Source organism: Vipera berus (genome assembly GCF_964194415.1).
Source record: "Vipera berus genome assembly, chromosome: 4".
In the NCBI taxonomy this organism is placed as follows: domain Eukaryota; kingdom Metazoa; phylum Chordata; class Lepidosauria; order Squamata; family Viperidae; genus Vipera; species Vipera berus.
The window spans coordinates 93881904-93905337 of record NC_138206.1 but is presented as its reverse complement, the minus strand read 5'-3'; the positions used below and the strand labels follow the sequence as shown (position 1 = coordinate 93905337).

At 36.4% G+C, this 23434-nt stretch overlaps 1 protein-coding gene across 8 annotated transcripts in view; it reads left to right on the top strand.

Annotated features, from left to right (window-relative positions):
- Positions 1–23434, top strand: part of ARHGEF7 (Rho guanine nucleotide exchange factor 7) — a gene marked incomplete at its 3' end in the record, with an annotated part of 96725 nt that overhangs the window by 26321 nt on the left and 46970 nt on the right. For 6 of the 8 annotated variants that reach the window (XR_014026418.1, XM_081327490.1, XM_081327485.1 and 3 more), the window contains 7 exons: positions 6149–6233; positions 7817–7947; positions 8768–8969; positions 10649–10737; positions 17765–17859; positions 18791–18886; positions 21489–21611. Coding sequence is in view for 7 of the 8 variants with exons in the window: in XM_081327485.1 (XP_081183611.1) it covers positions 6149–6233; positions 7817–7947; positions 8768–8969; positions 10649–10737; positions 17765–17859; positions 18791–18886; positions 21489–21611 (821 nt within the window). Of the gene's footprint in view, positions 1–3514; positions 3548–6148; positions 6234–7816; positions 7948–8767; positions 8970–10648; positions 10738–17764; positions 17860–18790; positions 18887–21488; positions 21612–23434 lie in introns of all 8 variants that reach the window. The other 2 variants (XM_081327488.1, XM_081327486.1) reach the window with 2 other exon arrangements.

The following is a 23434-nucleotide window of genomic DNA, read 5'->3' as shown; positions in this document are numbered from 1 at the left end:
AGGGGGCGCCCAGCTGCACTTACCTCCTCCTCAGGGCTGCTGCTGATTGGCTTGCTCTCCTTGGCCAACTTGCTCATGGTGTGTACGGGAGGGCAAAATGTGTGGGTCAGAGGGAGACCCATTCCCTCTCCCTGTGAGGAGACCCAGCTTTGTAACCAAAGCATCCTCAGCGATAGGATGGGAGACCACAAGGAGAGGTCAGGAGGAGGGGACAAGGGGATGGCGAAAGGGCAGCAGGGTTGCTCGTGGCCAAGTGCTAAGGCAGGAATTCCCTCAGACCCTTCCTCCCTCTCATTATAACCTTCCTTCCTTCCTTCCTTCCCCCCCTTTTTTTCTTTGTCCTTCTCTCTTCATTCTCCTTTCCTTCTTCCTTCCCCTCTTTCCTTATCTTTGTTTGTCTTTCCTCTTTCTTTTTCTCCTTTCCTGTCCCTTCTTGGATGTTCAAATGCAAAAGGGGAAACATTTCTCGATGCCTCCTTGCCTTGTGATCAAATGCCACTTTTGCTAGTAGTCTGTGGCCACTTAAAAGACTGAGAACAAACCAGGCTCAGTTTATCCCATGCTTGCATTTAGTGCACAGACAACAGTAGAGCAAAACTCTCAAAATGTTGGCTGTGATAGTTGATCAGAGCTCCTCTGATTTTTATGTGCCACAGCTTTAGCATTTAGGAACAGAGGTAAGTTAGTTGCTTTTCTGTTAATACTTAATCTTTAACAGAGCTCCCCTGTTGGGACCCTGCCATGGTCTAATTCAGACTGGAAATATAGCAAAGGGAAATATTTTCGCCCACTCTGTTTTGTCCTGTTTTCCCCACTGGAGATGGCTGTTTGCAATACACAAGGAAGGGTTACTTTGCTAAAAGTTCACAACTAAAGAATACCAATGTTAATTTGGATTGCCAATAAAGTCCTGTCTGACAAAAGAGAACACAAAATTGCTTTCTCCTTTGAGCCCAAGTCTCGATGGATCCAGGATTGAAGCCGAACTGTGTGAACTGGGGCATCTCCAACCAAGTTACCTTTCCTTCCTTCCTTCCTTCCTTCCTTCCTTCCTTCCTTCCTTCCTTCCTTCCTTCCTTCCTTCCTCCCTCCCTCCCTCCCTCCCTCCCTCCCTCCCTCCCTCCCTCCCTTCCTTCCTATTCTCATCTCTTTCCTTCCTTCATGCTCAGGAGGGGGTGATGGGAGGGGGAGAGATTGCCATCACTGCTGGTGTCCATGCTGCCGCCGGCTGTCGCTATCCCACGTGGGCAGGGTTGGTCCTGGTGAAAGGGAAGCCTCGTGGCTGTGAGGCTAGGTCAGCGAGCGGGCCATGGAGGTGCTGGTGGTGGTGGGGGCACTGATCTACAACTTGGTTGCGTCCATCAAAGCCAGAACATGCTCAGCCTTAGATCCACAGGGCAGCCCTGGAACCAGTGAGGGGCCACCCTGCTGCCTCTGCCCGCCCCCTGGGTGTGTGCACAGGAGACAATCAGCACCTGCATCCTGGATGAAGTCAGCCTGCAGGGCAAGACAGCCAGCAGGGACACCGGATTCCTCTGCCTGCTCGCCACCTCTTGCATGTGCGCCTGGGGGGCGAGGGCACCCATCGCTGGTTCCAGGGCTGCCCAGTGGATCTAACGTTCTGGCTTTGATGAATGCAACCAGGTTGTAGATCAGTGCCCGGTTGGCCTGGCCGGGCCAAGGTGCTTCCAGAGCAGGTCCCCGGGCCAGACGGAACCACATGGCAGGCCGGATGCAGCCCGCAGGCCCTGTGTTTGACATGTCTGTTATAGAGGGCAAGTCCCTTTAAACAGATTTTAGAATCCAATTCTGAGAAGAACTGGAATTCTGAAGAAGAGTGCTTCTCAATACTGTCCATGCAAGGATTCCCAAAAAAGTTGGCATTATGTAATAATGAAAACAGCTGTAATATTACAGAATAGCCTATAGAAATCTTCCTATGCCCTTACATGTTGTCTTAATACCATTAGATACCAGAAGTATTAGAAGATTGATTGGGAAAAAATACAGTCTCATCTGAGAACTCATGAGATCTATTTCAGTTATTTCATGAATGATACACTTGATTCAATTCAAAATTATTAATACTAAGCATTATTTAGAATAGCGTAACCACTTACATTTCTAGAGACTAAACCGTTATCTCCACCACAACTACAAATTACATTTTACTTTATGTGGTATAATTCACATGCAGGACACTTATAAATGGTGATGAAATACCTTCTCCATGGCTAAGGTTGTCATAGGAGACACGGTTTGTTCTCTAATGCCTTGGTATTATCCCTTACGCTGTAATATTTGCCTCTTGAAGCAGTGCTAATAATCGGCTGACTACGTAGTATTGTATTTATTATTGTTAGGGTTTTTGCCTAATTACAAGAAAGCTAGTCATACAGAATTGAATTAGTTATTAATGGGTCAAAGAGAAAGGCTAGCCTATGGTTTCAGTTGAGACTGAGTTATAAAGTAGTGAGATATTAGACTGCCAGATATTCTAGGGAGTACATGTGCCATGAAATTAAAACAAGCCAACACTAAACCTTTCCTGTTCTTCTTGTAAATGAGGGGTAGGAATTCTTATTTTTTTTAAACCCCAGAAGTAGTAGGCCTCTGGAATGAACCTACAGAAGTTTAGATCTACTCTGGCCAGATGCTATGATATTAGATTCTATAGTGTTGGCCATGCTAAAAAAGTGACACAGGAAAATCAAGTCCAGACCAGAGGCAACTCCTATATAATAATATGTAACTTTAGATTTGGCAATCAGTCTTGAAATTGAGGCTTCAGAAATAATGGGGAAGGAAAAGAAAAAGAAAACTAAGAGAAATGCCCACAAATGCCCACTAATATGGTTTCTCAACCATCATATTTTGAATATGTCTGCTGAAACTCCCAAATGCGTAGAAATGCAGGGATATTTTTTATTACGGTGTGTTCTACTTATTTGTTTTAGGAGTTGATGTTTCTACCCATATAGTCTATTTCCTTTTGTTTTACTGCCAGAAGGATCTATAGGTAGCATTCCAGAGCCTTCGCAGGTCTGCTTCCTGAGAAGCAACTGCGGAAAGATAGGCAGGGGGTCATTTAATTTTCCTTTCATCTTTATGCTAAAGAGCACCCATATATCTAAATGCAATTTCTGTGATGCAAAGAAAGGCGTGCCTTTCTTGGTGTGATCTTGAGTCCTTGGGGATTAGCTACTTAAATACTTGTTTCTGTTAATATGATTACTGTCTTACATGAAGAAACTTTTGGATGTCATAAAATCACTTTCATATAATCAGTGCAGTACATATACATACTTTGTTCTTCCCTCCCCCATCCTTTATCCTGTTTGTTTTCCTGTTGAGTAACGCATGCTAGGTGCAGAATGCAATGATGATGATGATGATGCTTCAGTTGGGGTGAGCCAATCAACTTGTTCCAATATGCCAGATTGTCTCAGTCTGGCAGGAAACATAAGACCCTTAACATCCTGTTTTTTCATTATTCCTTTTAATGCTGGTTTAGTAAGCTATTATCGTGTGAGAATTTACAATGGAGGTGAGTTTAAATCCATTTTTCCTCTTGCTATTTTAGAAAAATTCTCTTGCTTTAAATAGTTTATTTAAAATTTTCATTTTAAATGTCTTTCAGGATTTAGGACACCAGTTTTTTTGCCTTTGTCTTACATCATGTTGTTTAACGGTTTCCAAAACATAGAAACTAGATTTTTAATTTTTTTAAAAAAAATTAACTGAAGTTTTCTCTTTTTAATAGACTTTAGGAAGAAATTTGTAGAATATTTTTTGAGCCACTATTGTGGATCTCTGATGTTAAATTGTTATTCTTCTTCTATCTTCTTAGAGGTATAGCAAAACTGGAGTATGCTTACCAGATGTGAAAGAGATGCAGGATGTAAATTACACAGTTTATATATTTTGCTTTACAACAAAGTATACATGAAAAGGTATAATGGGAGTAATAGTAATATCCATACTGTATACCCTTTATATGGAAAGTTTAGAACTTTTACAAAAGATTTTGCTGTGAAATGTTCTGAAAAGCTAGCCGCATTTAAATTATGAAATAGAAAAGGCTATGCATGTGAAAATGAATGGATTTGGTTGCACACATGGATGGGACTACACACTCATAAAAGGTAGATTTTATAATGACTGTTATTTTATGCATATTGATACAGTATAATAAGCTTTCTATTTTTAACTCAAAATTTTTAATTTAGTGGATTTTGGTTACATGAAACTAAGTTTTTTATGTGTGTCTATTGGCAAGTTATTAAAATTAGTTAATAGGAATAAAGAAATAGAAATTTTCATTTTTCTGATATTTATAGTACATGTGGAATGTATTTTCAAAAACCGAAAAAGCTTACTGTATTGCTAATATTTCCTAATAATGTTTATAAGTTAATTTTGATTTTTAAAAACTGAAATAAATACTATTAAATGCCATTTAAATTGTTTCCATTATGCAGATATTTCAAAATATGCCGCTAATTCTGTTAAAAGTTCATTTACTTAGGCCCATCAATACTTTTTATTTCATTTGCATTTTCATATTTTTCTAAAAAAAATAGTACTATGAGTTCAAAAGAATGTTTCTTGTCTTCTACGTAATCAATGCACATTCAAATCTTACTGGGTTTTTATAATAGTTTGTGCATTCTTGTAAGGTGATTACACTTTGAGTTTTTCTTGGGTGAAAAAAGTGGAATTACTCTTTATTCGGCTCTCTTCATGTATTGTTTTAATTCTATTTATAGAAATAGGGTATGAGACCTACTTCTAATTGACAAATATGAGTGAAGTGTATAAGCTTCCTGATACATAAATGTCTTTTTAAAAAAGTGGTAACAAACCCTGTTTTCCTCCACAAATACATGCTAACTCATACATGTAAGAGAAATACGATAATGAAGAAATACGAAATGTGTTCTTTGCTATGTGCTTGTTATATTGTTATACTGTTATACATGAAAATTTGAGTCACTTTGTGCTTCATATGATTACTTTTTAAAATCTGAGGTAAAATGCAGTTTTTGCAGTTCTACTCTGTACTTAACTGTAAGCTGGCAATGTTTAGTATTCAGTCCAAACATCAAATTCTGCTCATTATATGTAATTCTGTTTGTAGTTTTGCATGTGAAATGATGTTTTTCTTATCCTTTCTTCAAGGATTTAGATAGGCTATACTGTCTGTTGGATAAGCTTCCAAGGTGTATACAGTATGAATAAATAGATCAGTGGATTCAGATGTCATTCTAAACCATGGTTTAAGCATCATCTGTTGAATAGGACACAGTTGGCTTCATTCACACATGACATCGTTATACAGATGATAATTGCCAAAATGACATACTTTTGTATTAATGGACCTTCCTAAATAATAGACATCCCCTCCCTACAATATCTGTTAAAATGAGATTTCACTGTACTACAAAGGATGGGATTAAATAACATATGAAATGAAACTTGAACAAGCCACATTATGTATGGCTTTGAGTAGTGTCAACCTGTGATTTAGGACTACCTGCAAGTTCTTCTAGCTGCTGTTCTTAAAAATTAATGGCACAGTTTCCAGTCATTTGATGATGGAAAAAAGATGTGGTACAAGCCTAAATGAATCAGTTTATCAGTGTTTTCTTTGTTTAAACAAAGAAAAACTTCAAATATTGTGGGAAATCAAGCATTTCATACATGAATGTATATGATTGGGGTGTCTTCACCTGCTTTTGCAGTATTTTAATGCAGCCGGGAAGTTAACTTTCTTGGTTTAAATATGATCTGAATCACTCAATTATCTATTCTGGGTTTTGAGCCCAGGTCTGTCCACTATAAGGTTAATATTCTTGATAGCTGCAGCTCTGCAAAGACTCACATAATTCATTGCTTGTATACACAACATAACTATGGAGTGTTGAATCTGGGATTGACATGGTGTTTGAACCTAGTCATGCTGGATTATAAATCATGTTTTATTGCTTTTGAGTATCAGTCAGGCCTGTGCAGCTCCAAAACAAACAATGGCTTTTATATAAAAATAAACTATAAACATTGAGAGTCACTGCTATATATTACCATGCTTTTCGAAAAAGTGTTGATTTTCTTTCTAGATTCTAATAAGACCATGGTTTTTTTTTAGACCTTTGATGCAAATGATCTCTACCAAGGACAGAACTTCAGTAAAGTGCTTAGTTCCTTGGTGGCCTTAAATAAAGTAACAGCAGGTAAATATAAATCCATTTAATATGTGTTTTTAAAATAGTTTTCTAGAAGTTGATTGTTTTCTGTTACTTAACATCCTTTTTCTGTTAATTTGTATGATTGAACAAATCATACAAAGTTAATACTATATAGCACTTCAAATTCAAAGGTACAGCGGTGCTTCAAAGTACATGGCAGCATGAACATAGCATCTGTTTGCAACTCTTTAAAGTAGCCATGCCTTTTTTTGGAATCACCTAGCTATACTTTGCCACTGCCATGCAATCCAGGGAAGGACACCCTTGATTTCAGAGGCTGCAGAGACGTGCTTCATTTGTGACTCCTCTATTTTGAAGCATCCATTTGCTTTCAGTGGAGTGCCTCCCTAGCAGAAAGTAGCTTCAACATTGAGCTTTTACTGCCTTCTCCTAGTTCCATGTAGCAGAGCCGTAGATAACTTTCTAAATATTGGTCACCAAAGGGAAGGCAGAGTAAGTTTCAAATGGATTCAGAGACTACATGATATATTTAAGCACTGCTTTGTGTATACAAATCCCATTGATATCAGTACCATGTGCTTTTCTGTACAATGAATTGAGGCTGAACATTCAGCTGACTTAAATGAGGGAAGGATAGTCTGTACATTTAGATCAGCTTTTTCCAACGTAGTACCTAATGTGTTAAATGACTCAACATTTCTTAGTTGTCTTAGGTTTTGACTGAATGATGGGATTTATAGTGTAATTGATCCAGAGACTGCTGGATTGGGGTATCCTAATTTAGACTAATAAAAACATACAATGAATTGTAAAATTTACTCTTCTGGAAAATCACATATAGAAGCAGCATTCATTTTAAATTTAATCTGAGAAACTAGATGTGTATATTTTAGTGTAGCTATTATAAAACCCAATGCCCTCCAGATATTTTAACACATTTCAGGATCCTCAGCCAATATACCAGCACATCTGGAGGGAGTGCACTATTAAGATTGTTCTAAAAGAAGACTATAATGATTGTATTGCACATTCGGTTATGCAGTCAGTTTATTCTGTAATCCTTTCGACTGTGAAAGGGTGCAATTGCATTGCAGATTAATTTGGGTATTTTAAAAGGAGAGAAATTGGATTTAAAGAGCTAGTTTACAGGAAAACCAATTTCTGTTATTTTTTTAAACTGGAGGCTCAAGGTAATGTACATCTTAACTTTCAAATTCAGTGGGATTCAGGATTACCTCTGTGCAATATTTTTTGCTTCCAGCCTTAAACTTTACAAGGGCAGCAGTCATAGCTTTTGGTTAGCTTATGACTATTTTTTAAAAGTTAGGAAGTGGTGATTTTTTTGTTTTGATACTTTTGAGTTCCCTCCAATTGATAGGGATTGCCTCCCATCCTGTATTTTCCCTGGTGCATCTAGTGCACTTTGTACTTTGGATTGCAATGTATATTCATGAAGGATATCCAATTTACAAATTTGAGGAATAAGTACATTGAAACACACCCATACCTATTTAAATATATTTCCTAAAAATAAATGTAACATTATATATAAAGTAATAGGTAAACGTTTAAATGTTATATACATATATGTGTGCCAATTTTTTCAGATATTGGTTTAGGGAGTGATTCTGTGTGTGCAAGGCCATCATCTCACCGGATAAAGTCTTTTGATTCCTTGGGATCCCAGTCTTTACACAGTAGAACTTCAAAACTTTTTCAAGGCCAATATAGAAGTCTGGTAAGCATTAACACATTTTAATAGCTTTTTATTTTTCTTAATCAGAGCTGCAAAATGAAAAGCTTGATAGCTGATGTTTTGCATCTCACCTAAGGTGTCCAATATTTTTACATTGTTCTGCTTTTCTTAGTTTTTTGAGAAACAACAAGAAGCAGTATCTCCTTGCATTAAGATAGTTTACAGTCAAGAGTCTATATTAATTTATTCTGAAGTGTTTTGAAATAAAAGAGCTTCAGTGTATTTAACTGTACTGGAATACAGCCAGGGAGTCCTAGAACCTCTTTACTGTAGACCATGACACTTTTAATTCCACCTTGTTCATTATGAGCTACTGTTCATCAGGCTAAATCTGGTACTCCTTAATTTAATGTGTTAAATCTTACATATATCAATTTACTACTGGCATATTGGTTAGTTATTTTTCAGTTTCAGCTAAAAATAAAGTTACAAGTATACAGATCAACAACAGTTCTGTATCCCAGCGTGTACATATAAACTGGTTGATAAACACGAGCCAACCAGAATGATGACAAAATGATAATATTGTTCAAATAACTATCTGTTTGATTTGCCATAATTTAGAACTTAAAAAACAGTTCTAATACAGTTAATGTTATCAAAACAGTAACTGATTAGAATTATATATAGTTGAAAGGTTGATTATATAATGTTTTAAAATATAGAATCATATATGCATGTAGGTTGAAGAAGCAAATATGTTAGCTTTACCTTACAATTCATGGTTAATTTTTAATTAAATATTTTGTTCTTTTGAAAAGTATCTAAAATGTTATTATTTTACTGGTCTCATCATTTCTAGGATATGACAGATAACAGCAACCACCAACTGGTGGTAAGAGCTAAATTTAATTTTCAACAGACAAATGAAGATGAACTTTCTTTTACAAAAGGAGATATTATCCATGTTACAAGAGTAGAAGAAGGAGGCTGGTGGGAAGGAACTCACAATGGCAAAACAGGATGGTTTCCCAGCAATTATGTGCGAGAAGTAAAATCCAGTGGTGAGTTTCAAGAGTCTGCTTTTCTCAATAACCTTAAATAAATTTGGTAGCTATTCAGGAGTATAAATTACTTTAATTACTTTATTTATTGGAATTTATTAGGTGCCCAATTCCAGTGGAGAAATGTATTAATATAATAATGCCAATACATTACAATATCCAAGATTCTTGGGAAGAACTGGATGCAAACAAAGGCCAACACCAGCTAAAGAACTGGCAGCTGTGATTTCACAATGTTGTATAAATAACAACAACAAAATATGCCTATCCCAGGTCTTTGGGAAGGATTTGATAGGTGGATAAAAATGCCAGATCCAGTCTAAATATCTGGTCGAGTACGACAAATCATCAACATAATAAACAAGAACTGGTGGGACCATAAAATATAGAAAGTAATAGAAAATGAAGAAACTAAAGTGCTGTGGGACTTTAGAATTCAAACAGGCATTTGACACAAAACATCATAGACTTATCGATTATTGATATAAAAGACAAAAAAGTCTGGATAGTGGATTTTGCAGTTCTTGGAGATAGCAGAATAGAAGAGAAAGAACTGGATAAAATCACAAAATATAAACACCTTCAAATAGATGTAGAATGTCTGTGACAAAAGAAAGCAAAGGTAGTACAAATAGTTCAATCAGAATATCTGGAGCACCACTTAAACACCATGAACACTATCAGCATTGATAAAATCATCATTATTCAATTGCAGATGGCAGCTCTACTTAAAATAGCTTAAATTGTGCAATAATACCTGTTACACTATCAGGCAACAACTTCTGCCTATTCCAGTTCCTTGGAAGAATTTGATAAGTGGATAAAAATGCCAAATTTGCTCTAAAACTGGCTGACCTCTTGGTCCTTCTGCCCCTCCAAATCTTGCAGATGGATTACAGCTGTTCATGCTTCCCTAGTTCTAAAGATAGTAGTGTATTATATCTGGAATGAGAGACATTTTTTGACAAAAAAGAAATACATCTATATAATGAGACATAAAAGCTGGAAGAGTAACACTTGCAATAGTTTTTTTAAAAAATATGGGGAGGAGATATAATGTGTTTTGTATAAGCACTGGTTTTTGCAAATATAAAGACTATTGCAAATCATTTAATTGATAGCAATTTTTTGAAGTGGAAGTTCTTTTGGTAATGACTTTCATATATTTGTATTCCTTGTGTATTATAATAAATACGTTGTTTTTAATCACCAAATACTTGTGTGTTTTGTCATGTAAAGTTTTTGAAATTGTGTTTTGCTGAATTGACCTGATTATCTTTTTATGTCTTGACTAAATAAGGTAAATCAAGAAAAGGTTTTATGCCTATATACTGTACATGACTTCATTTTTCTTTCCTTTTTGCTGCTTCAATTAACCATAGCTTGCTATTATATGCCAAGTGAGAAACCATTTTTTCTGGATGGAATATATTGAGAAACATGTTCAATAAAAATTTCCTGGCATTTTTTTCCCTGCATCTTTCCCTTAATGGAAAAGGAAAGGTAACATAGAGCTTATAGGCAAAAAGGTTTTGATATACCTTAACTGGGCTCTAGGGCAGTTCAAGTGCTCAGTATATAACTTAGATCAGTCTGGATATTGTCTTAAGTGCGTTGTTTCAGTATCAGGTTTTAAGATGTGAAAATATATTTTATTGCTGAAATAATCTTTGTTTCAGAAAAACCTGTCTCTCCCAAATCAGGAAGCTTGAAAAGTCCTCCGAAAGGGTTTGATACAACTGCTATTAGCAAAAGCTATTACAATGTGGTGAGTGACTTTATGTAAATCTTACTTAGTTTTTGTTTAGGTTTGTACATTGAAATCAAGTGTATTTTTCCAAAGGATATAGACCTGCAGGACCTAGACATATTTAAAACAAAGTCAGTGGTACCTTAAAAACCAGCCATGCCTACGTTGTGACCAGCCAAGAGCCAGGAATTTCATCTCTTATCTATTTTTATAGTCTAGAAGACTTGGCATCCATTTTCATCTTCTGTTTGTTATTCTACAGATCACGTGTGTAAGAACCTACCTTAAAAATTATATAGCCTATTTTTTTAATGTTATAAGCCACCCGGGATTACCTATCTGTGAGTTGCATCATCATCATCATCATCATGATAATGTTGGAAGGGACCTTGGAAGTCATCTAGTTCAACCCCCTGCTCAGGCAGGAAAGTCTATACCATTTCAGATAAATGGCTGTCCAGTCTCTTCTTAAAAACTTCCAGTGTTGGAGCATTCACAGCTTCTGGAGGCAGGTTGTTCCTCTGATTAATTGTTCTAACTGTCAGGAAATTTCTCCTTAGTTCTAGGATGCTTCTTGTTCTGCCTTCAGGTGCTTTGGAGAATAGCTTGATCCCGTTTTTTTTGTGGCAGCCCCTGAGATATTGGAATACCTCTATCATGTCATACCATATCCTTCTCTTCATTAAACTAGACATACCCAATTCCAGCAACCATTCCTTATATGTTTTAGCCTCCAGTCCCCTGATCATCTTTGTTTTTCTTCTCTGTACTCTTTCTAGAGTCTCAACATCTTTTTTACATTGTGGTGACCAAAACTGGATGCAGTATTCCTTGTGTGGCCTTAACAAGGCATTGTAAAGTGGTATTAACACTTCACGTGATCTTGATTCTATCCCTCTATTAATGCAACCTAGCACTGTGTTGACTTTTTTTGGCAGCTGCAGCACACTGCTAACTCATATTTAAGTGATTGTGCACTAGGACTCCAAGATCCCTCTCACAGTTGCTACTATTGAGCAAGGTACCACCTATACTATACCTGTGCATGTGGTTTTTCTTGTCTAAATGTAGATCCTTACTTTTTTCACCATTGAATTTCATTTTATGAGAAAGCGCCCTAAGGTTCCTGTGGTTTCAACACCTATCATTTCATCTCTGTTAGTGAGAATTAAATCCAATATGGCTGATCCCCTAGTTCCCTTCTCTACTTTTTGGGAGACAAAATTGTCTGCTAGGTTTGTCAGGAATCTGTTTGATCTTCCACTTGTTGCAGAGTTTGTCTCCCAGTTGATGTCAGGGTAATTAAAGTCCCCCATTACTATTGTGATGTGCTTCCTACATACTTTAGTTAACTGACTAGCAAAAAGTTCATCTATTACCTCTGTTTGGTTGGGTGGCCTATAGTATACACATATGGCAACGTCATTCCCCCCCTTTTATATTGACCCAAATGCATTCCAGACAGTTTTCATCATTGTTGTGCTCTATTTTTGTAGAGATGTAGTTATTTCTTAAATAGAGAACAACTCCAATTCTTTTATTTGGTCTGTTTCTTTTAAATAATTTAAATCCCTCTAGCTGTGTGTTCATTTGTGGATTTCATCTCACCAAGTTTCCGTAATGGCAACATTTGAGACATTTGAGTCCTTTATGACCCTGTGTTTACTTTCTACATACAGTTGCAAGAAAAAGTATGTGAACCCTTTGGGATTATGTGCAGTTTTCCATGAATTGGCCATAAAATGCGCTCTAAACGTCATGTAAGTCACAACAATAGGAAAAAAAAACAGTCTGCTTAAAATAATACTACACAAACATTAGCTGTTGTCATGTTTTAATTGAACATAAGATGGAAACATTCACAGTGCAGGGTGGAAAAAGTATGTGAACCCCTAGCCTAATGACTTCTCCAAGAGCTAATTGGAGCAAGGAGTGAGCCAACCTTGACTCCAACCAGTGTGATGATATTGGATGTGTTGCTGACAGCTGTCCTGCCCTTTAAAAACACACACCTGTTTTGGGTTTACTGGTCTCAAGTAGCACTGTCTGGTGTGAACCATGCCTCGCAGAAAAGAGCTCTCAGAAGACTTACGATCAAGAATTGTTGACTTGCATGAAGCTGGAAAGGGTTACAAAAGTATCTCCAAAAGCCTTGATGTTCATGTGTCCACGGTAAGACAGACTGTCTACAAATGGAGAAAGTTTAGCACTGTTGCTACTCTCCCTAGGCATGGTCGTCCTGTAAAAATGACTGCAAGAGCACAGCGCATAATGCTTAATGAGGTAAAGAAGAATCCTAGAGTGTCAGCTAAAGACCTACAGAAATCTCTGGCACATGCTAACATTTTTGTTGACACATCTACAATAAGGAAAACATTAAACAAGAATGGAGTACATGGGAGGACACTACGAAGGAAGCCATTGCTGTCCAAAAAAAATATTGCAGCATGTTTGAAGTTTGCAAGAGCACCTGGATGTTCCACAGCACTACTGGCAAAATATACTGTGGACAGATGAAACCAAAATTGAGTTGTTTGGGAAAAACACACAACACTATGTGTGGAGAAAAAAAGGCACAGCACACCAACATCAAAACCTCATCCCCACTATAAAACATGGCAGAGGGAGCATCATGGTTTGGGGCTGCTTTGCTGCCTCAGGGCCTGGACGGATTGTTGTCATTGATGGGAAAATGAATTCCAGAGTTTATCAGGATATTTTGCAGGAAAACGTACAACCATCTGTCTGCCAACTGAAGCTCCGCAGAGGATGGGTGATGCAACAGGACAATGACCTAAAGCATACAAGTAATTCAACAAAACAATGGCTTCAACAGAACAGAATACGCCTTCTGGAGTGGCCCAGTCAGAGTCCTGACCTCAACCCGATTGAAATGCTGTGGCATGACTTTAAGAGAGCGATTCACACCAGACATCCCAAGAATATTGCTACATTGAAACAGTTTTGTGCAGAGGAGTGGTCCAAAATTACTCCAGATCGTTGTGCAGGTCTGATCTGCAACTACAGGAAACGTTTGGTTGAGGTTATTGCTGCCAAAGGAGGGTCAACCAGTTATTAAGTCCAAAGGTTCACATACTTTTTCCACCCTGCACTGTGAATGTTTCCATCTTATGTTCAATTAAAACATGACAACAGCTAATGTTCGTGTAGTATTATTGTAAGCACACTGTGTTTTTCTATTGTTGTGACTTAAATGATGTTTAGAGCGCATTTTATGGCCAATTCATGCAAAACTCCACGTAATCCCAAAGGGTTCACATACTTTTTCTTGCAACTGTAACCTGTGTGGTGCCTGAGTTCCCCTATTTTCTTACACTTGTTTGATTAGTGCACTTCGTGTGGCACTCTCTATTAAAACCTTGATTTTGATTGACAGCAAGGTTGATATTTTTGTCCACACACACATCTATGTTTCATGCACTGATAACTATAATTTTTAGATTGCCGGGGACAGGAATGTTCTGTGTCAATTAACTCACTGTCTCTGTTATTCAGTTTAAATATTTCTCCAGAACATCTGTGAATTTATTGCCAAGTAACTCAGTCCCTTTCTTTGATGGATGTAAACTATCTCTTGTACACTTTTTCATTGGACCAACTGGAGACATTGTGACTAATATAACCAAAGCCTTCCCCTTTACACCACTCTTTTAGCCACATGTTGAATTCTGCTATACATTTTGAACACTGCTGATGGTAGGATACAACTATGGATAACTGTTGATACATACCTAATATTACATTTAAATTATCTTAAAAACCAAGCATTGCTAAATTGGTACCATAAGACATACACAGAATTGTGCTACTGTTCTGCCACTTGAATATTCCTCATCATTCCCAAAGCTATTATATAACATCATTACTATGTCAATACCATTCGCAACAAGTATTTTGCTTCAGTACTATTTTTTTTGGGGGGGGCTGTGGTGCCAGAGGCTGTCTCCATGCCACCTCTTTGATGTTATTACGGTATTAGAATGAGCCTACCTTTACAGTTCTATCTATATTTATCTTGCTGGCTCAAAAGATTTTAGAAATTCCTTGAGAACTAAAGGAGCCTTGGTGGAGCAGTGGGCTAATGCCTCCTTATGTAACACCAGCTGCCTGCAATTAGTGCAGGTTCGCATCCCACCAGGCTCAAGGTTGACTCAGCCTTCCATCCTTCCGAGGTAGGTAAAATGAGGACCCCGATTGTTGGGGGCAATAAGCTGACTTTGTAATAATGCCGCTTGGGGGGTGGTGGTGAAAGCCCTAATAAGCAGGCATATACATAGAATGAAGGCTATTGCTAAGCACATTGGTTTGTGCTTAAATTGTAAGCCGCCCTGAGTCTTCGGAGAAGGGCGGGATATAAATGGGATTAAAATAAAAAATAAAAAAAACTAGCAGCAAGTATAATGGATACACTGGAATATTATATTGATTCTAATTTTTCATTTCAGTGTTAGTCACAATCTATGCGCTAGATGGGCTGGTTGATAATCACAAATACCCCCAGATTTCCATTTTCTTATCACAATTTTTTTTCTGCTTTGTCTATAACTCTTGTTTGCATTTCCAGTCTTATTTCAGAAAGTGGCAAAATAATAATAAAATTTGCCATTTTTGCCACCTTTCCAAAATTGGAAAAATTTGCAAGGATGAAGGGTTTATACTTCATCATTCAATCTCCAACTGTATAATCTTAAAATGGAAAAAAAATGAACAAGATGCTGGTAGGTGTAAATGGATAAAAACAGATATTATGTATTTAATACTTTAGTCCTTGTGTCTTCTTCATTTGTGATGGTTAGGTTATAATGCCTGTACCACATTTTTGATAGGGGAAAATAATTATCTTGAACATCTGTTGGATCATAGCAAAATCTCACAGCAGCTTTTAGAGTGAGACTATGTAATTGACAAAATAATAAATGAATGCCTTTTGCCATATGACAGACTGTGCATTAAAATCTATAGCAGGTGTTTCAGATCTGTATAGCTGATTTTTTTTCCAGAAAACTAAAACTCATCCAGATGTTTTCTTTGATATTTCTTATAGAGCTAAAACAATGGGCGCAGTGGCCAGTGTCCCAGAGGTTAATTGATGGTTTGGGTATACAGTAATTATTTTTCTAGCTTTTTTTGAAACTGGTATAATATCATCTACGTTAATATTAAATAATCTTGATATAGAGCTACCAAGTTTAATTCTACATTGGATTATTTCAGAAAATAAAATAAACGTACAAGGATTACTATATACTAGCTTATATATTCTGTATACGCTAGAATTTTTAAAAGATTGCTTTGAGCCGTGGATGGAGACATATATGTAGTATGCATAGAAGCGGGGAAATCATGCACCATTGTTTTCAGCAATAGTTCCTAAATATGTGATATGACAAAATTCATCATTAGGAAATATATTATATATTACATGTTTTTGTGAAATAGATCTGAGTTTCGGAATACCTAACAGTGGAAGACTCCTTTAAGAAATTACATTTTAAAGCAATGCTGTACAAGAGGTTTTGCTTTAGGGAAATAGCTAGACTTTGTGTGAATGAACTTTTGATGTACTTTATTTTTTCCTGTACTTTCTGACTGGATTCCTCACATGGGATTCTCTGTGCATTTCATTTAAAATCCACATTGTAAAAGCTTACCATCTCTGTGAAAGCAATCCACATTTAGTACTTAATTTCATGAATTGGTGATGGGGTTTTCAGAATCAGGTTGGAATATTGTGGGGTCTTGTAGCAGTCAGAATGCAAAAAACAGGAAAGAGGAGAAAGGTGATTATTAAAATAGAAACATGATGGGGACCTCAGAAATTACTAAGTGCGGCCATGTAAAATGTGCTGTACTAATGTATTTGCAGTTTTACTGCTGCAATTATAGTGCACATTTTTTTCTGCATTAGTGATAAATATGGCATCTGTGTAAAAGAGAGAGTGTAAAAAGTAAACATGTATTACTTTTTGAAGAAAATACGTTTGTATGAACCCTAAAATTAAAACAGGCTTTTAAAGCAGTTTTTTATGAATGTTGGAAATGTAAGATGATTCAAAGAATTGAGTCCTTTTTTTGAGAATGCACTTTGCTTTGATTAAATTGTTATTTTCTTTGTTAATTCATATTCAGTGTTAAGTTGTTTTATTTATATAATCTTTGTTCAATTTAGAGAGGATAACTGTGTTTATTTTAACTTCAGAAATAATTTATCAACCCCTAAAATAGATAGTTGAATGGAAAACATTTAAATTAAATGCATTTTTATGATTATTGTCTTTAAATAGCAATTTGATCTGTGCAATTAGAACACACAACAGAATGTATTGGTAGCATTTGATAATCTTTCTAGTATTTGAAAACCTGGCTGAATGAGTTGCTTGGTGGATCCTTATTTTAGACTCTCCTTCCCACAACTTAAGTCAATTATTACCTAATTTCTTCTTAGATTGGAAAATGGTTTGCTGATTTTCTGTTGTTTAGCCTAAATTCCTTTCAGTAATCTGCTGATTGTATGCTATTGCATTTTACTTTCCAAAATTTAAATGGACTAATCTTTCTAATTTTGTAGTTTTCAAATCTTTTTTGTACTGTACTTTGAAACTGCTGTTTTCATAGTTTATAAGTTCTTTGTAACATCTGTCATTCCTAGTGCTTAGTGCAGAATGGAGACATTTTAATCTTTGGGGCAGGAGTCAAGTTACCAACAAAAGAATGAACTCAGAAATAGTCTCCCTTCCTCCTCCCCTTTTCAAGTGAATAGGCCTATTCAAGGCCCCCAAGCTGAGCTCAGGAACACTAATGAAAGAATCTACAAATTCTCAGTTTTAAATAGCCTATCCCTTGTTTCATCAGGTTTTCATTCAAGCATGAATAACTGTTTTATATACCAAGCAGGCTATAAATTGGTTGCATTGTATAATAACTGAAGATTGTAAGATTCCTGGGAGACTGATCCAGTTTGACTGATTTTTTTCTTAATGTTTCTTAATTGTAACATTCTGATTTAAAGCTTTATGTGTTGTAGGTGCTACAGAATATTCTGGAAACAGAAAATGAATATGCTAAGGAATTACAGATGATGCTTTCTAGCTATCTACGACCCTTGCAAACTAGTGAAAAGTAAGTGCATTTGGCCATAAAAAATGTTAGAGTTAGTTGGGAGATCCAGAGCCAGTGTAGGACGTGGTTAGTACCGTAGTTGTAAACTTACAACCACAATTGAGACCAAAATTTCCATCACTAAGCGATGCAGTCATAAAGCAGGACTGACTTACGATAGCAATCTTGGCACTCCCCATTGCAATAATTAACTGAGAATTATGGGTTGTGAAGTGAATGAGAGCAGTTTGTTAGAAAAGTGCCAGTCAGAAAGACACACAGAAATTATATATTGCCATTCTTTAAAAAATGATCACTTATCACTACTGTTTTTAGATGGCATTACCCTATACAGTATATTGAACTAGTTTATTCATAAGAGTCAGTTGTATTGCCTCCTTCTGTCTTGACTCTTATCAAAGTCTGCTCTGGATACTACTTGCTTTCTAATTTCTTCAGGTATTGCACACCTTCAACTGCAGTTCTGTCAACACTGCTTACATGTTCACATATGGATTATTTTATGGTGGAAGAGAGCAGCCAATTTCCTAAATGAAAGGAGAAAATGTCTTAGATAGAATATGTGGTCAGTGCAAATTGTTCTATTGTATTATTTTGGGCAAAAGTGTAGAAGGAATGGTAGAAGCTGGGGGCAGAGTAAAAAAGGGATTAGCCTAGAATCCCTATGTCCAACATCCCCCTTGATTGTCCTTGACCCTTATCTAACTGTAACCAAGTGCTGACCATAGTTGAGAAGATTCATGTATATAGGCTTTTAGCATTAAATCAGTTTAATTGAACCAACCATGTGAGGACTTGGTCTTTTGGGGCTGACAAAAAGGCAAGATTGACAAGTAAACAAGACAATTCCCTGAAGACAAGATTAATCTGAAAGATTTTGCTTTTTTTTAAGAAGTATTTTGTTTTAATGTTCTTATTTACTTGGTTACAGATTAAATTCTGCAGATACTTCATATTTAATGGGAAACCTAGAAGAAATTAGTTCTTTTCAACAAATGCTTGCACAGTCTTTAGAAGAATGCACTAAGTAAGTAGTGGGGGTATTGTTTTTTATTCTTTTATATTGGGTTTTTTTATTTGTAAGCTGCCCAGAATCATTGTGGCCAAATAAGTCTTCTAAATAAAATAAATCTTTATATGTCAAAAATGAAACTTAACAGCTCTGAAGTAGACCAAGTCAGGAAACAGGTTCTACAAGAACTTATACCGAGTGAATCAAGGCAGAGCAGTCTTGAGCTTATTCCTCACTTTTTTCTCTTCTCTCTAATGGCTGATGAACACTTAATGTAAGGCCATTTTTGTTCTCCTATATAAAACTTGCTTTTATTTTTTTTATATGAAATTCAAATTAAATTTTATTATGGCCTGAGAACACTGCTTAAAAACATACAGGCAAATAGAATGTCAGAGTAGCTCTATAACATTGCATTTTCTGTGTTGTGACTAACTTTTAAAATTACTTTTATTTTACTTCCAATAACAGCATAAATCAAGGTTCATCCATACTTTCATAGATCACAAAGATAATTAAAATTACAGGTATTAATGTAATAATATAATATTTTCAGATTTGATAAATATGCAATTGACCACTTTTTTAAGATGAGCAATTAACCATACTGTTAACAATTTTCAATTGTTAAATTATTGAGGAACTTGCACTGTTGAATATTTTATTTATAGCATTTCCACCCAACTTGGAGAATGTGACTTTAGGAGCAGACAAAAAAACCAATAACAAAAATGCCAAAAACAAAATTTCAATACTAGTTAAAAACCTGTTAATAGGTAATCAGGATGCAAAATTTATTCAGTGTCCCCAGATGAGAACTTTTTTCACGGTGATGCAAACGTGGAAGAAGGAGCCATGTTTTCACTGTGTTTTAAAGGCCTGCAGGGTTGGAGCCAGCCATAAATTGAGAGGAGGGGCTTGTTTGGGAGCGTAGGTACCACCATAAAAAAGGCATGTGTCTAGGTCCCATAAAATGATAGTTTCAAAATTGGTCCAAAACTGTGTTTTATCTGTTGGAGTATGAAAGAATCACAGATATAGTGGAAAAAAGTCATCCTGAAGATCACTTGGTTCTGTGTTACGTAGGGTTTTATAATTTCACTGGAAGCCAGTGCCACTTGTGGAATAATGGTGCTACCTAGACATGCTGAAAAATAGTCATAACTACTACTATGCTGCTGCATTCTGGACCAATTGTAGCTTTCAGATGATCTTCAAAGGCATCCCCTAAATCAGGCATGTCAAACTTGTGACATCACGTGATGTCATGTGACATCGTGTGACGTATCATGACTTTTCCCCCATTGCCGGCAATGGGGTGGGCACGGTTTCAGCGTGACACATCTGTCCCACGCGTCAGTAGTTTAACATGCCTGCCCTAAATTATTAATTTAGCTGCTAAATATAAAAATATAGTATGGTTCCTTATTATGAACGTTAGCATTAATTCCCTTGAAAATATATAATTCCATTTCAGGAGCACTTTCTTTTTGTTGTTGTTGTTGTTTAATCTTACTTCTTAATTATTTCAGTATTTTCTTCTCCCCAAAAGCACCATTTTTTCACATGTGCTCATCACAGACGAAAAAGGTTTCCTTCTAGTGACAAGCTTACCAACATTTTCTTGGGTAGTTGTGAGATATTTGTTCTATTCTTACTGAAGTTGTGTACCAATTCTGTACTGTTATTCCACTGCAACTATTTCCATATAAATAGTTGCAGTGGAATAACAATATGTCCCAAATGTGCTGCTTTATGATGTAATCTTAAAAATGAAACCTCCAGACCTGTTTTATCTAGGGCTGTTATTAAGCATGACTGTTTCTGTAAACTTAAACAGTCTTTATTGAAACCTTTTTTAACCACAGAATACAAAATCCCCCAGCATTTCAAGAGTACCATTTCAGATTGAATAAGTGGCTGTACACTACTTTCACAATTATTCATGCAGGTATACTCACTAGATAGCAAGTGAGCCAGGTTCACATTTTGCATTTTATTTTATTATTTATTTATTTCATTTTTTATTATTTAAAACATATACAGTAGCCATTCATCTTGCAACCAACTCTTCATTTTTTGTTAATATGCCTTTAAATAATTTGGGATTGAGATACTTTTGGCATTGCAGATAAATCACTAAGATGGTTCTGGTGAGGACTTTCAGCATATGTCAAGAACTGTGGAGTCCTCATGGGCCTTTGTAGTGCTGACACCTTCACTCTGAAATATTCTCTTTCTTGAAATCTGGAAATCATCTATGATTACTTCCTTTCAGAAGCTAATGGAGACCCGGCTTCACTTTAAGAATGGCTTTATTTTTCTTCCCCCCTTTTTGTACTTGTTAAAATGATTGTCAGCTTGAACTGAATTGAATTATACCCAATAGTAATTAGTGTAAAATATAACATTAATGTTTACTCTATTTTAATTGTTGATTGAAAATAATATTTCATAAAGTGATAGGCAGCTATATTAAATAATAATTTATAAAACTCCATCCAAATAAGAATATTTATATGACTTTTGAGATCAGTGTCATCGGTATCCTGATAAATTTGAAGGCATTGGGTCTTAGATAATTTTAAAAAGGTACATTGATGCTCTTTTATTTCAGGTTGCCTGAAACCCAGCAGAAGGTTGGGGGTTGCTTTCTAAATCTCATGCCACAAATGAAAAATTTATACCTTATGTATTGTGCCAATCATCCATCAGCAGTAACTATTCTTACAGAACACAGGTATGTGCACCTAGAAATGATACAAATAAGGAAGAGTTTATACACTTATGTTTTGCTTCTTTTTCTCAGTTTCATAAATAATGTTGGCAATAAATATAAGCCTTTTGCCTTGGTATTTTCATTTGGTTGTGGAAATACATTTGAAAAGTTTTAAGTCATACATAACATGGAAATAGCAATGTTTTTGTGCTGGACTTGAAAATAAATAAAATTTCTTTAAAATATGTAGCTTGAGATTCTCTTCAATAAAAGTTTGCATCATCATCATCATCATCATAATTTGAATGTTCAGTTGACTGTGGTTCATGTCTAATGAATAAAAGATAATAAAGTTGGAAGGGACCTTGGAGGTCATCTAATCCAACCCCCTGCTCAAGCAGGAAATCCTATACCCCCTGCTCAAGCAGGAAATCCTATACCTTTTCCTATACCTCTCCAGTCTCTTCTTAAAAACTTCCAGTGTTGGAGCATTCACACGTTCTGGAGGCAGGTTGTTCCACTGATTAATCGTTCTAACTGTCAGGAAATTCCTCCTTAGTTCTAGGTTGCTTCTCTCTTTGGTTAGTTTCCATCCATTGCTTCTTGTCCTGCCTTCAGGTGCTTTGGAGAATAGCTTGACTCCCTCTTCTTTGTGGCAGCCCCTGAGATATTGGAACACTGCTATCATGTCATCCCTCATCCTTCTCTTCATTAAATTAGACATACCCAATTCCATCATCCGTTTCTTATATGTTTTAGCCTCCAGTCCCCTAATCATCTTTATTGCTGGATCTTATCAAAGATTTCTCTAGTCCAGTATATCAATATATAGAGTCATAAAAAATGAATAGTGCTGGTATTAAACTTTAAAATCCTGAATGGTTTGGGACTGAGTTAATTTGTATATTCTTTACACCAATGTAAATTAGGTCATGCAAATCCTTTGAAAGGTGCTTCATAAGGCAGAATGCACGCAAAGTGCCTTTCTTTGAATAGTTGAAACAGCTGCATCCTTCTCATACAATTGGTTCAAAAGGCTGTTCTTGGTTATTTCTCCGTATGGGCATCTGCACACCAAGGCTGTTTAATGATTCGGAAAAAACTGCTTTATATATGCTTTTACAGATTGTCTTTTTTTAAAAAATGGTTTGGATAGTTATAATGTAATCTAAAAGAAGCTTTGCTTATGGACTCATCATGTGATAATTCAGCAAGTGGATATAAGAGATAGTGGTTTCTTTCCTGTTTTTTAAACCAAGCATTAAAAGTTTTTTTTCCATTCTATTTTAAAAGTTTAGGTTAGAAGTTTTATTGTTTTTGGACAATTTATGAACCATTCTAGTTATGATCTACAAGAGAGGAGGGTTTTTTTTGAGACAATAGGCATTTTTAGAGGCCCAGTTTGTTAACCATGTGAGAAAAGGACTTCTCCAATGTTACCAACAATGGATTTTTTTTCTTTAAAGCAGGGGTGTCAAACTCAATTTCATTGAGGGCCGCATCAGCATTGCGGTTGCCCTCAGGGGGCCGGGTGGGTATGGCCTGGGTGGGTGTGGCCTACTGGGTGGGCGTGGCTAGAGTGTGTATGGCCTACTGGGTGGGCATGGCCAGCTCTACATCGTTCGCAACAAGGGTGCCTATGGGGGCCTGGGCAGGAGTGGGACAGATCTGAGGGTCTCTGGCAGAAGGAGGGTCTCTGGGCCAGGGCCAAGGCAGTGGGGGCCGTTCCCTCACTGTTTCCAGGATGGCTTCGTGGGCCACATGAAACCAGTTCGCGGGCCGGATCCGGCCCCCGGGCCTTGTGTTTGACATGTTTGCTTTAAAGAGTTTTTTAAGATCACATT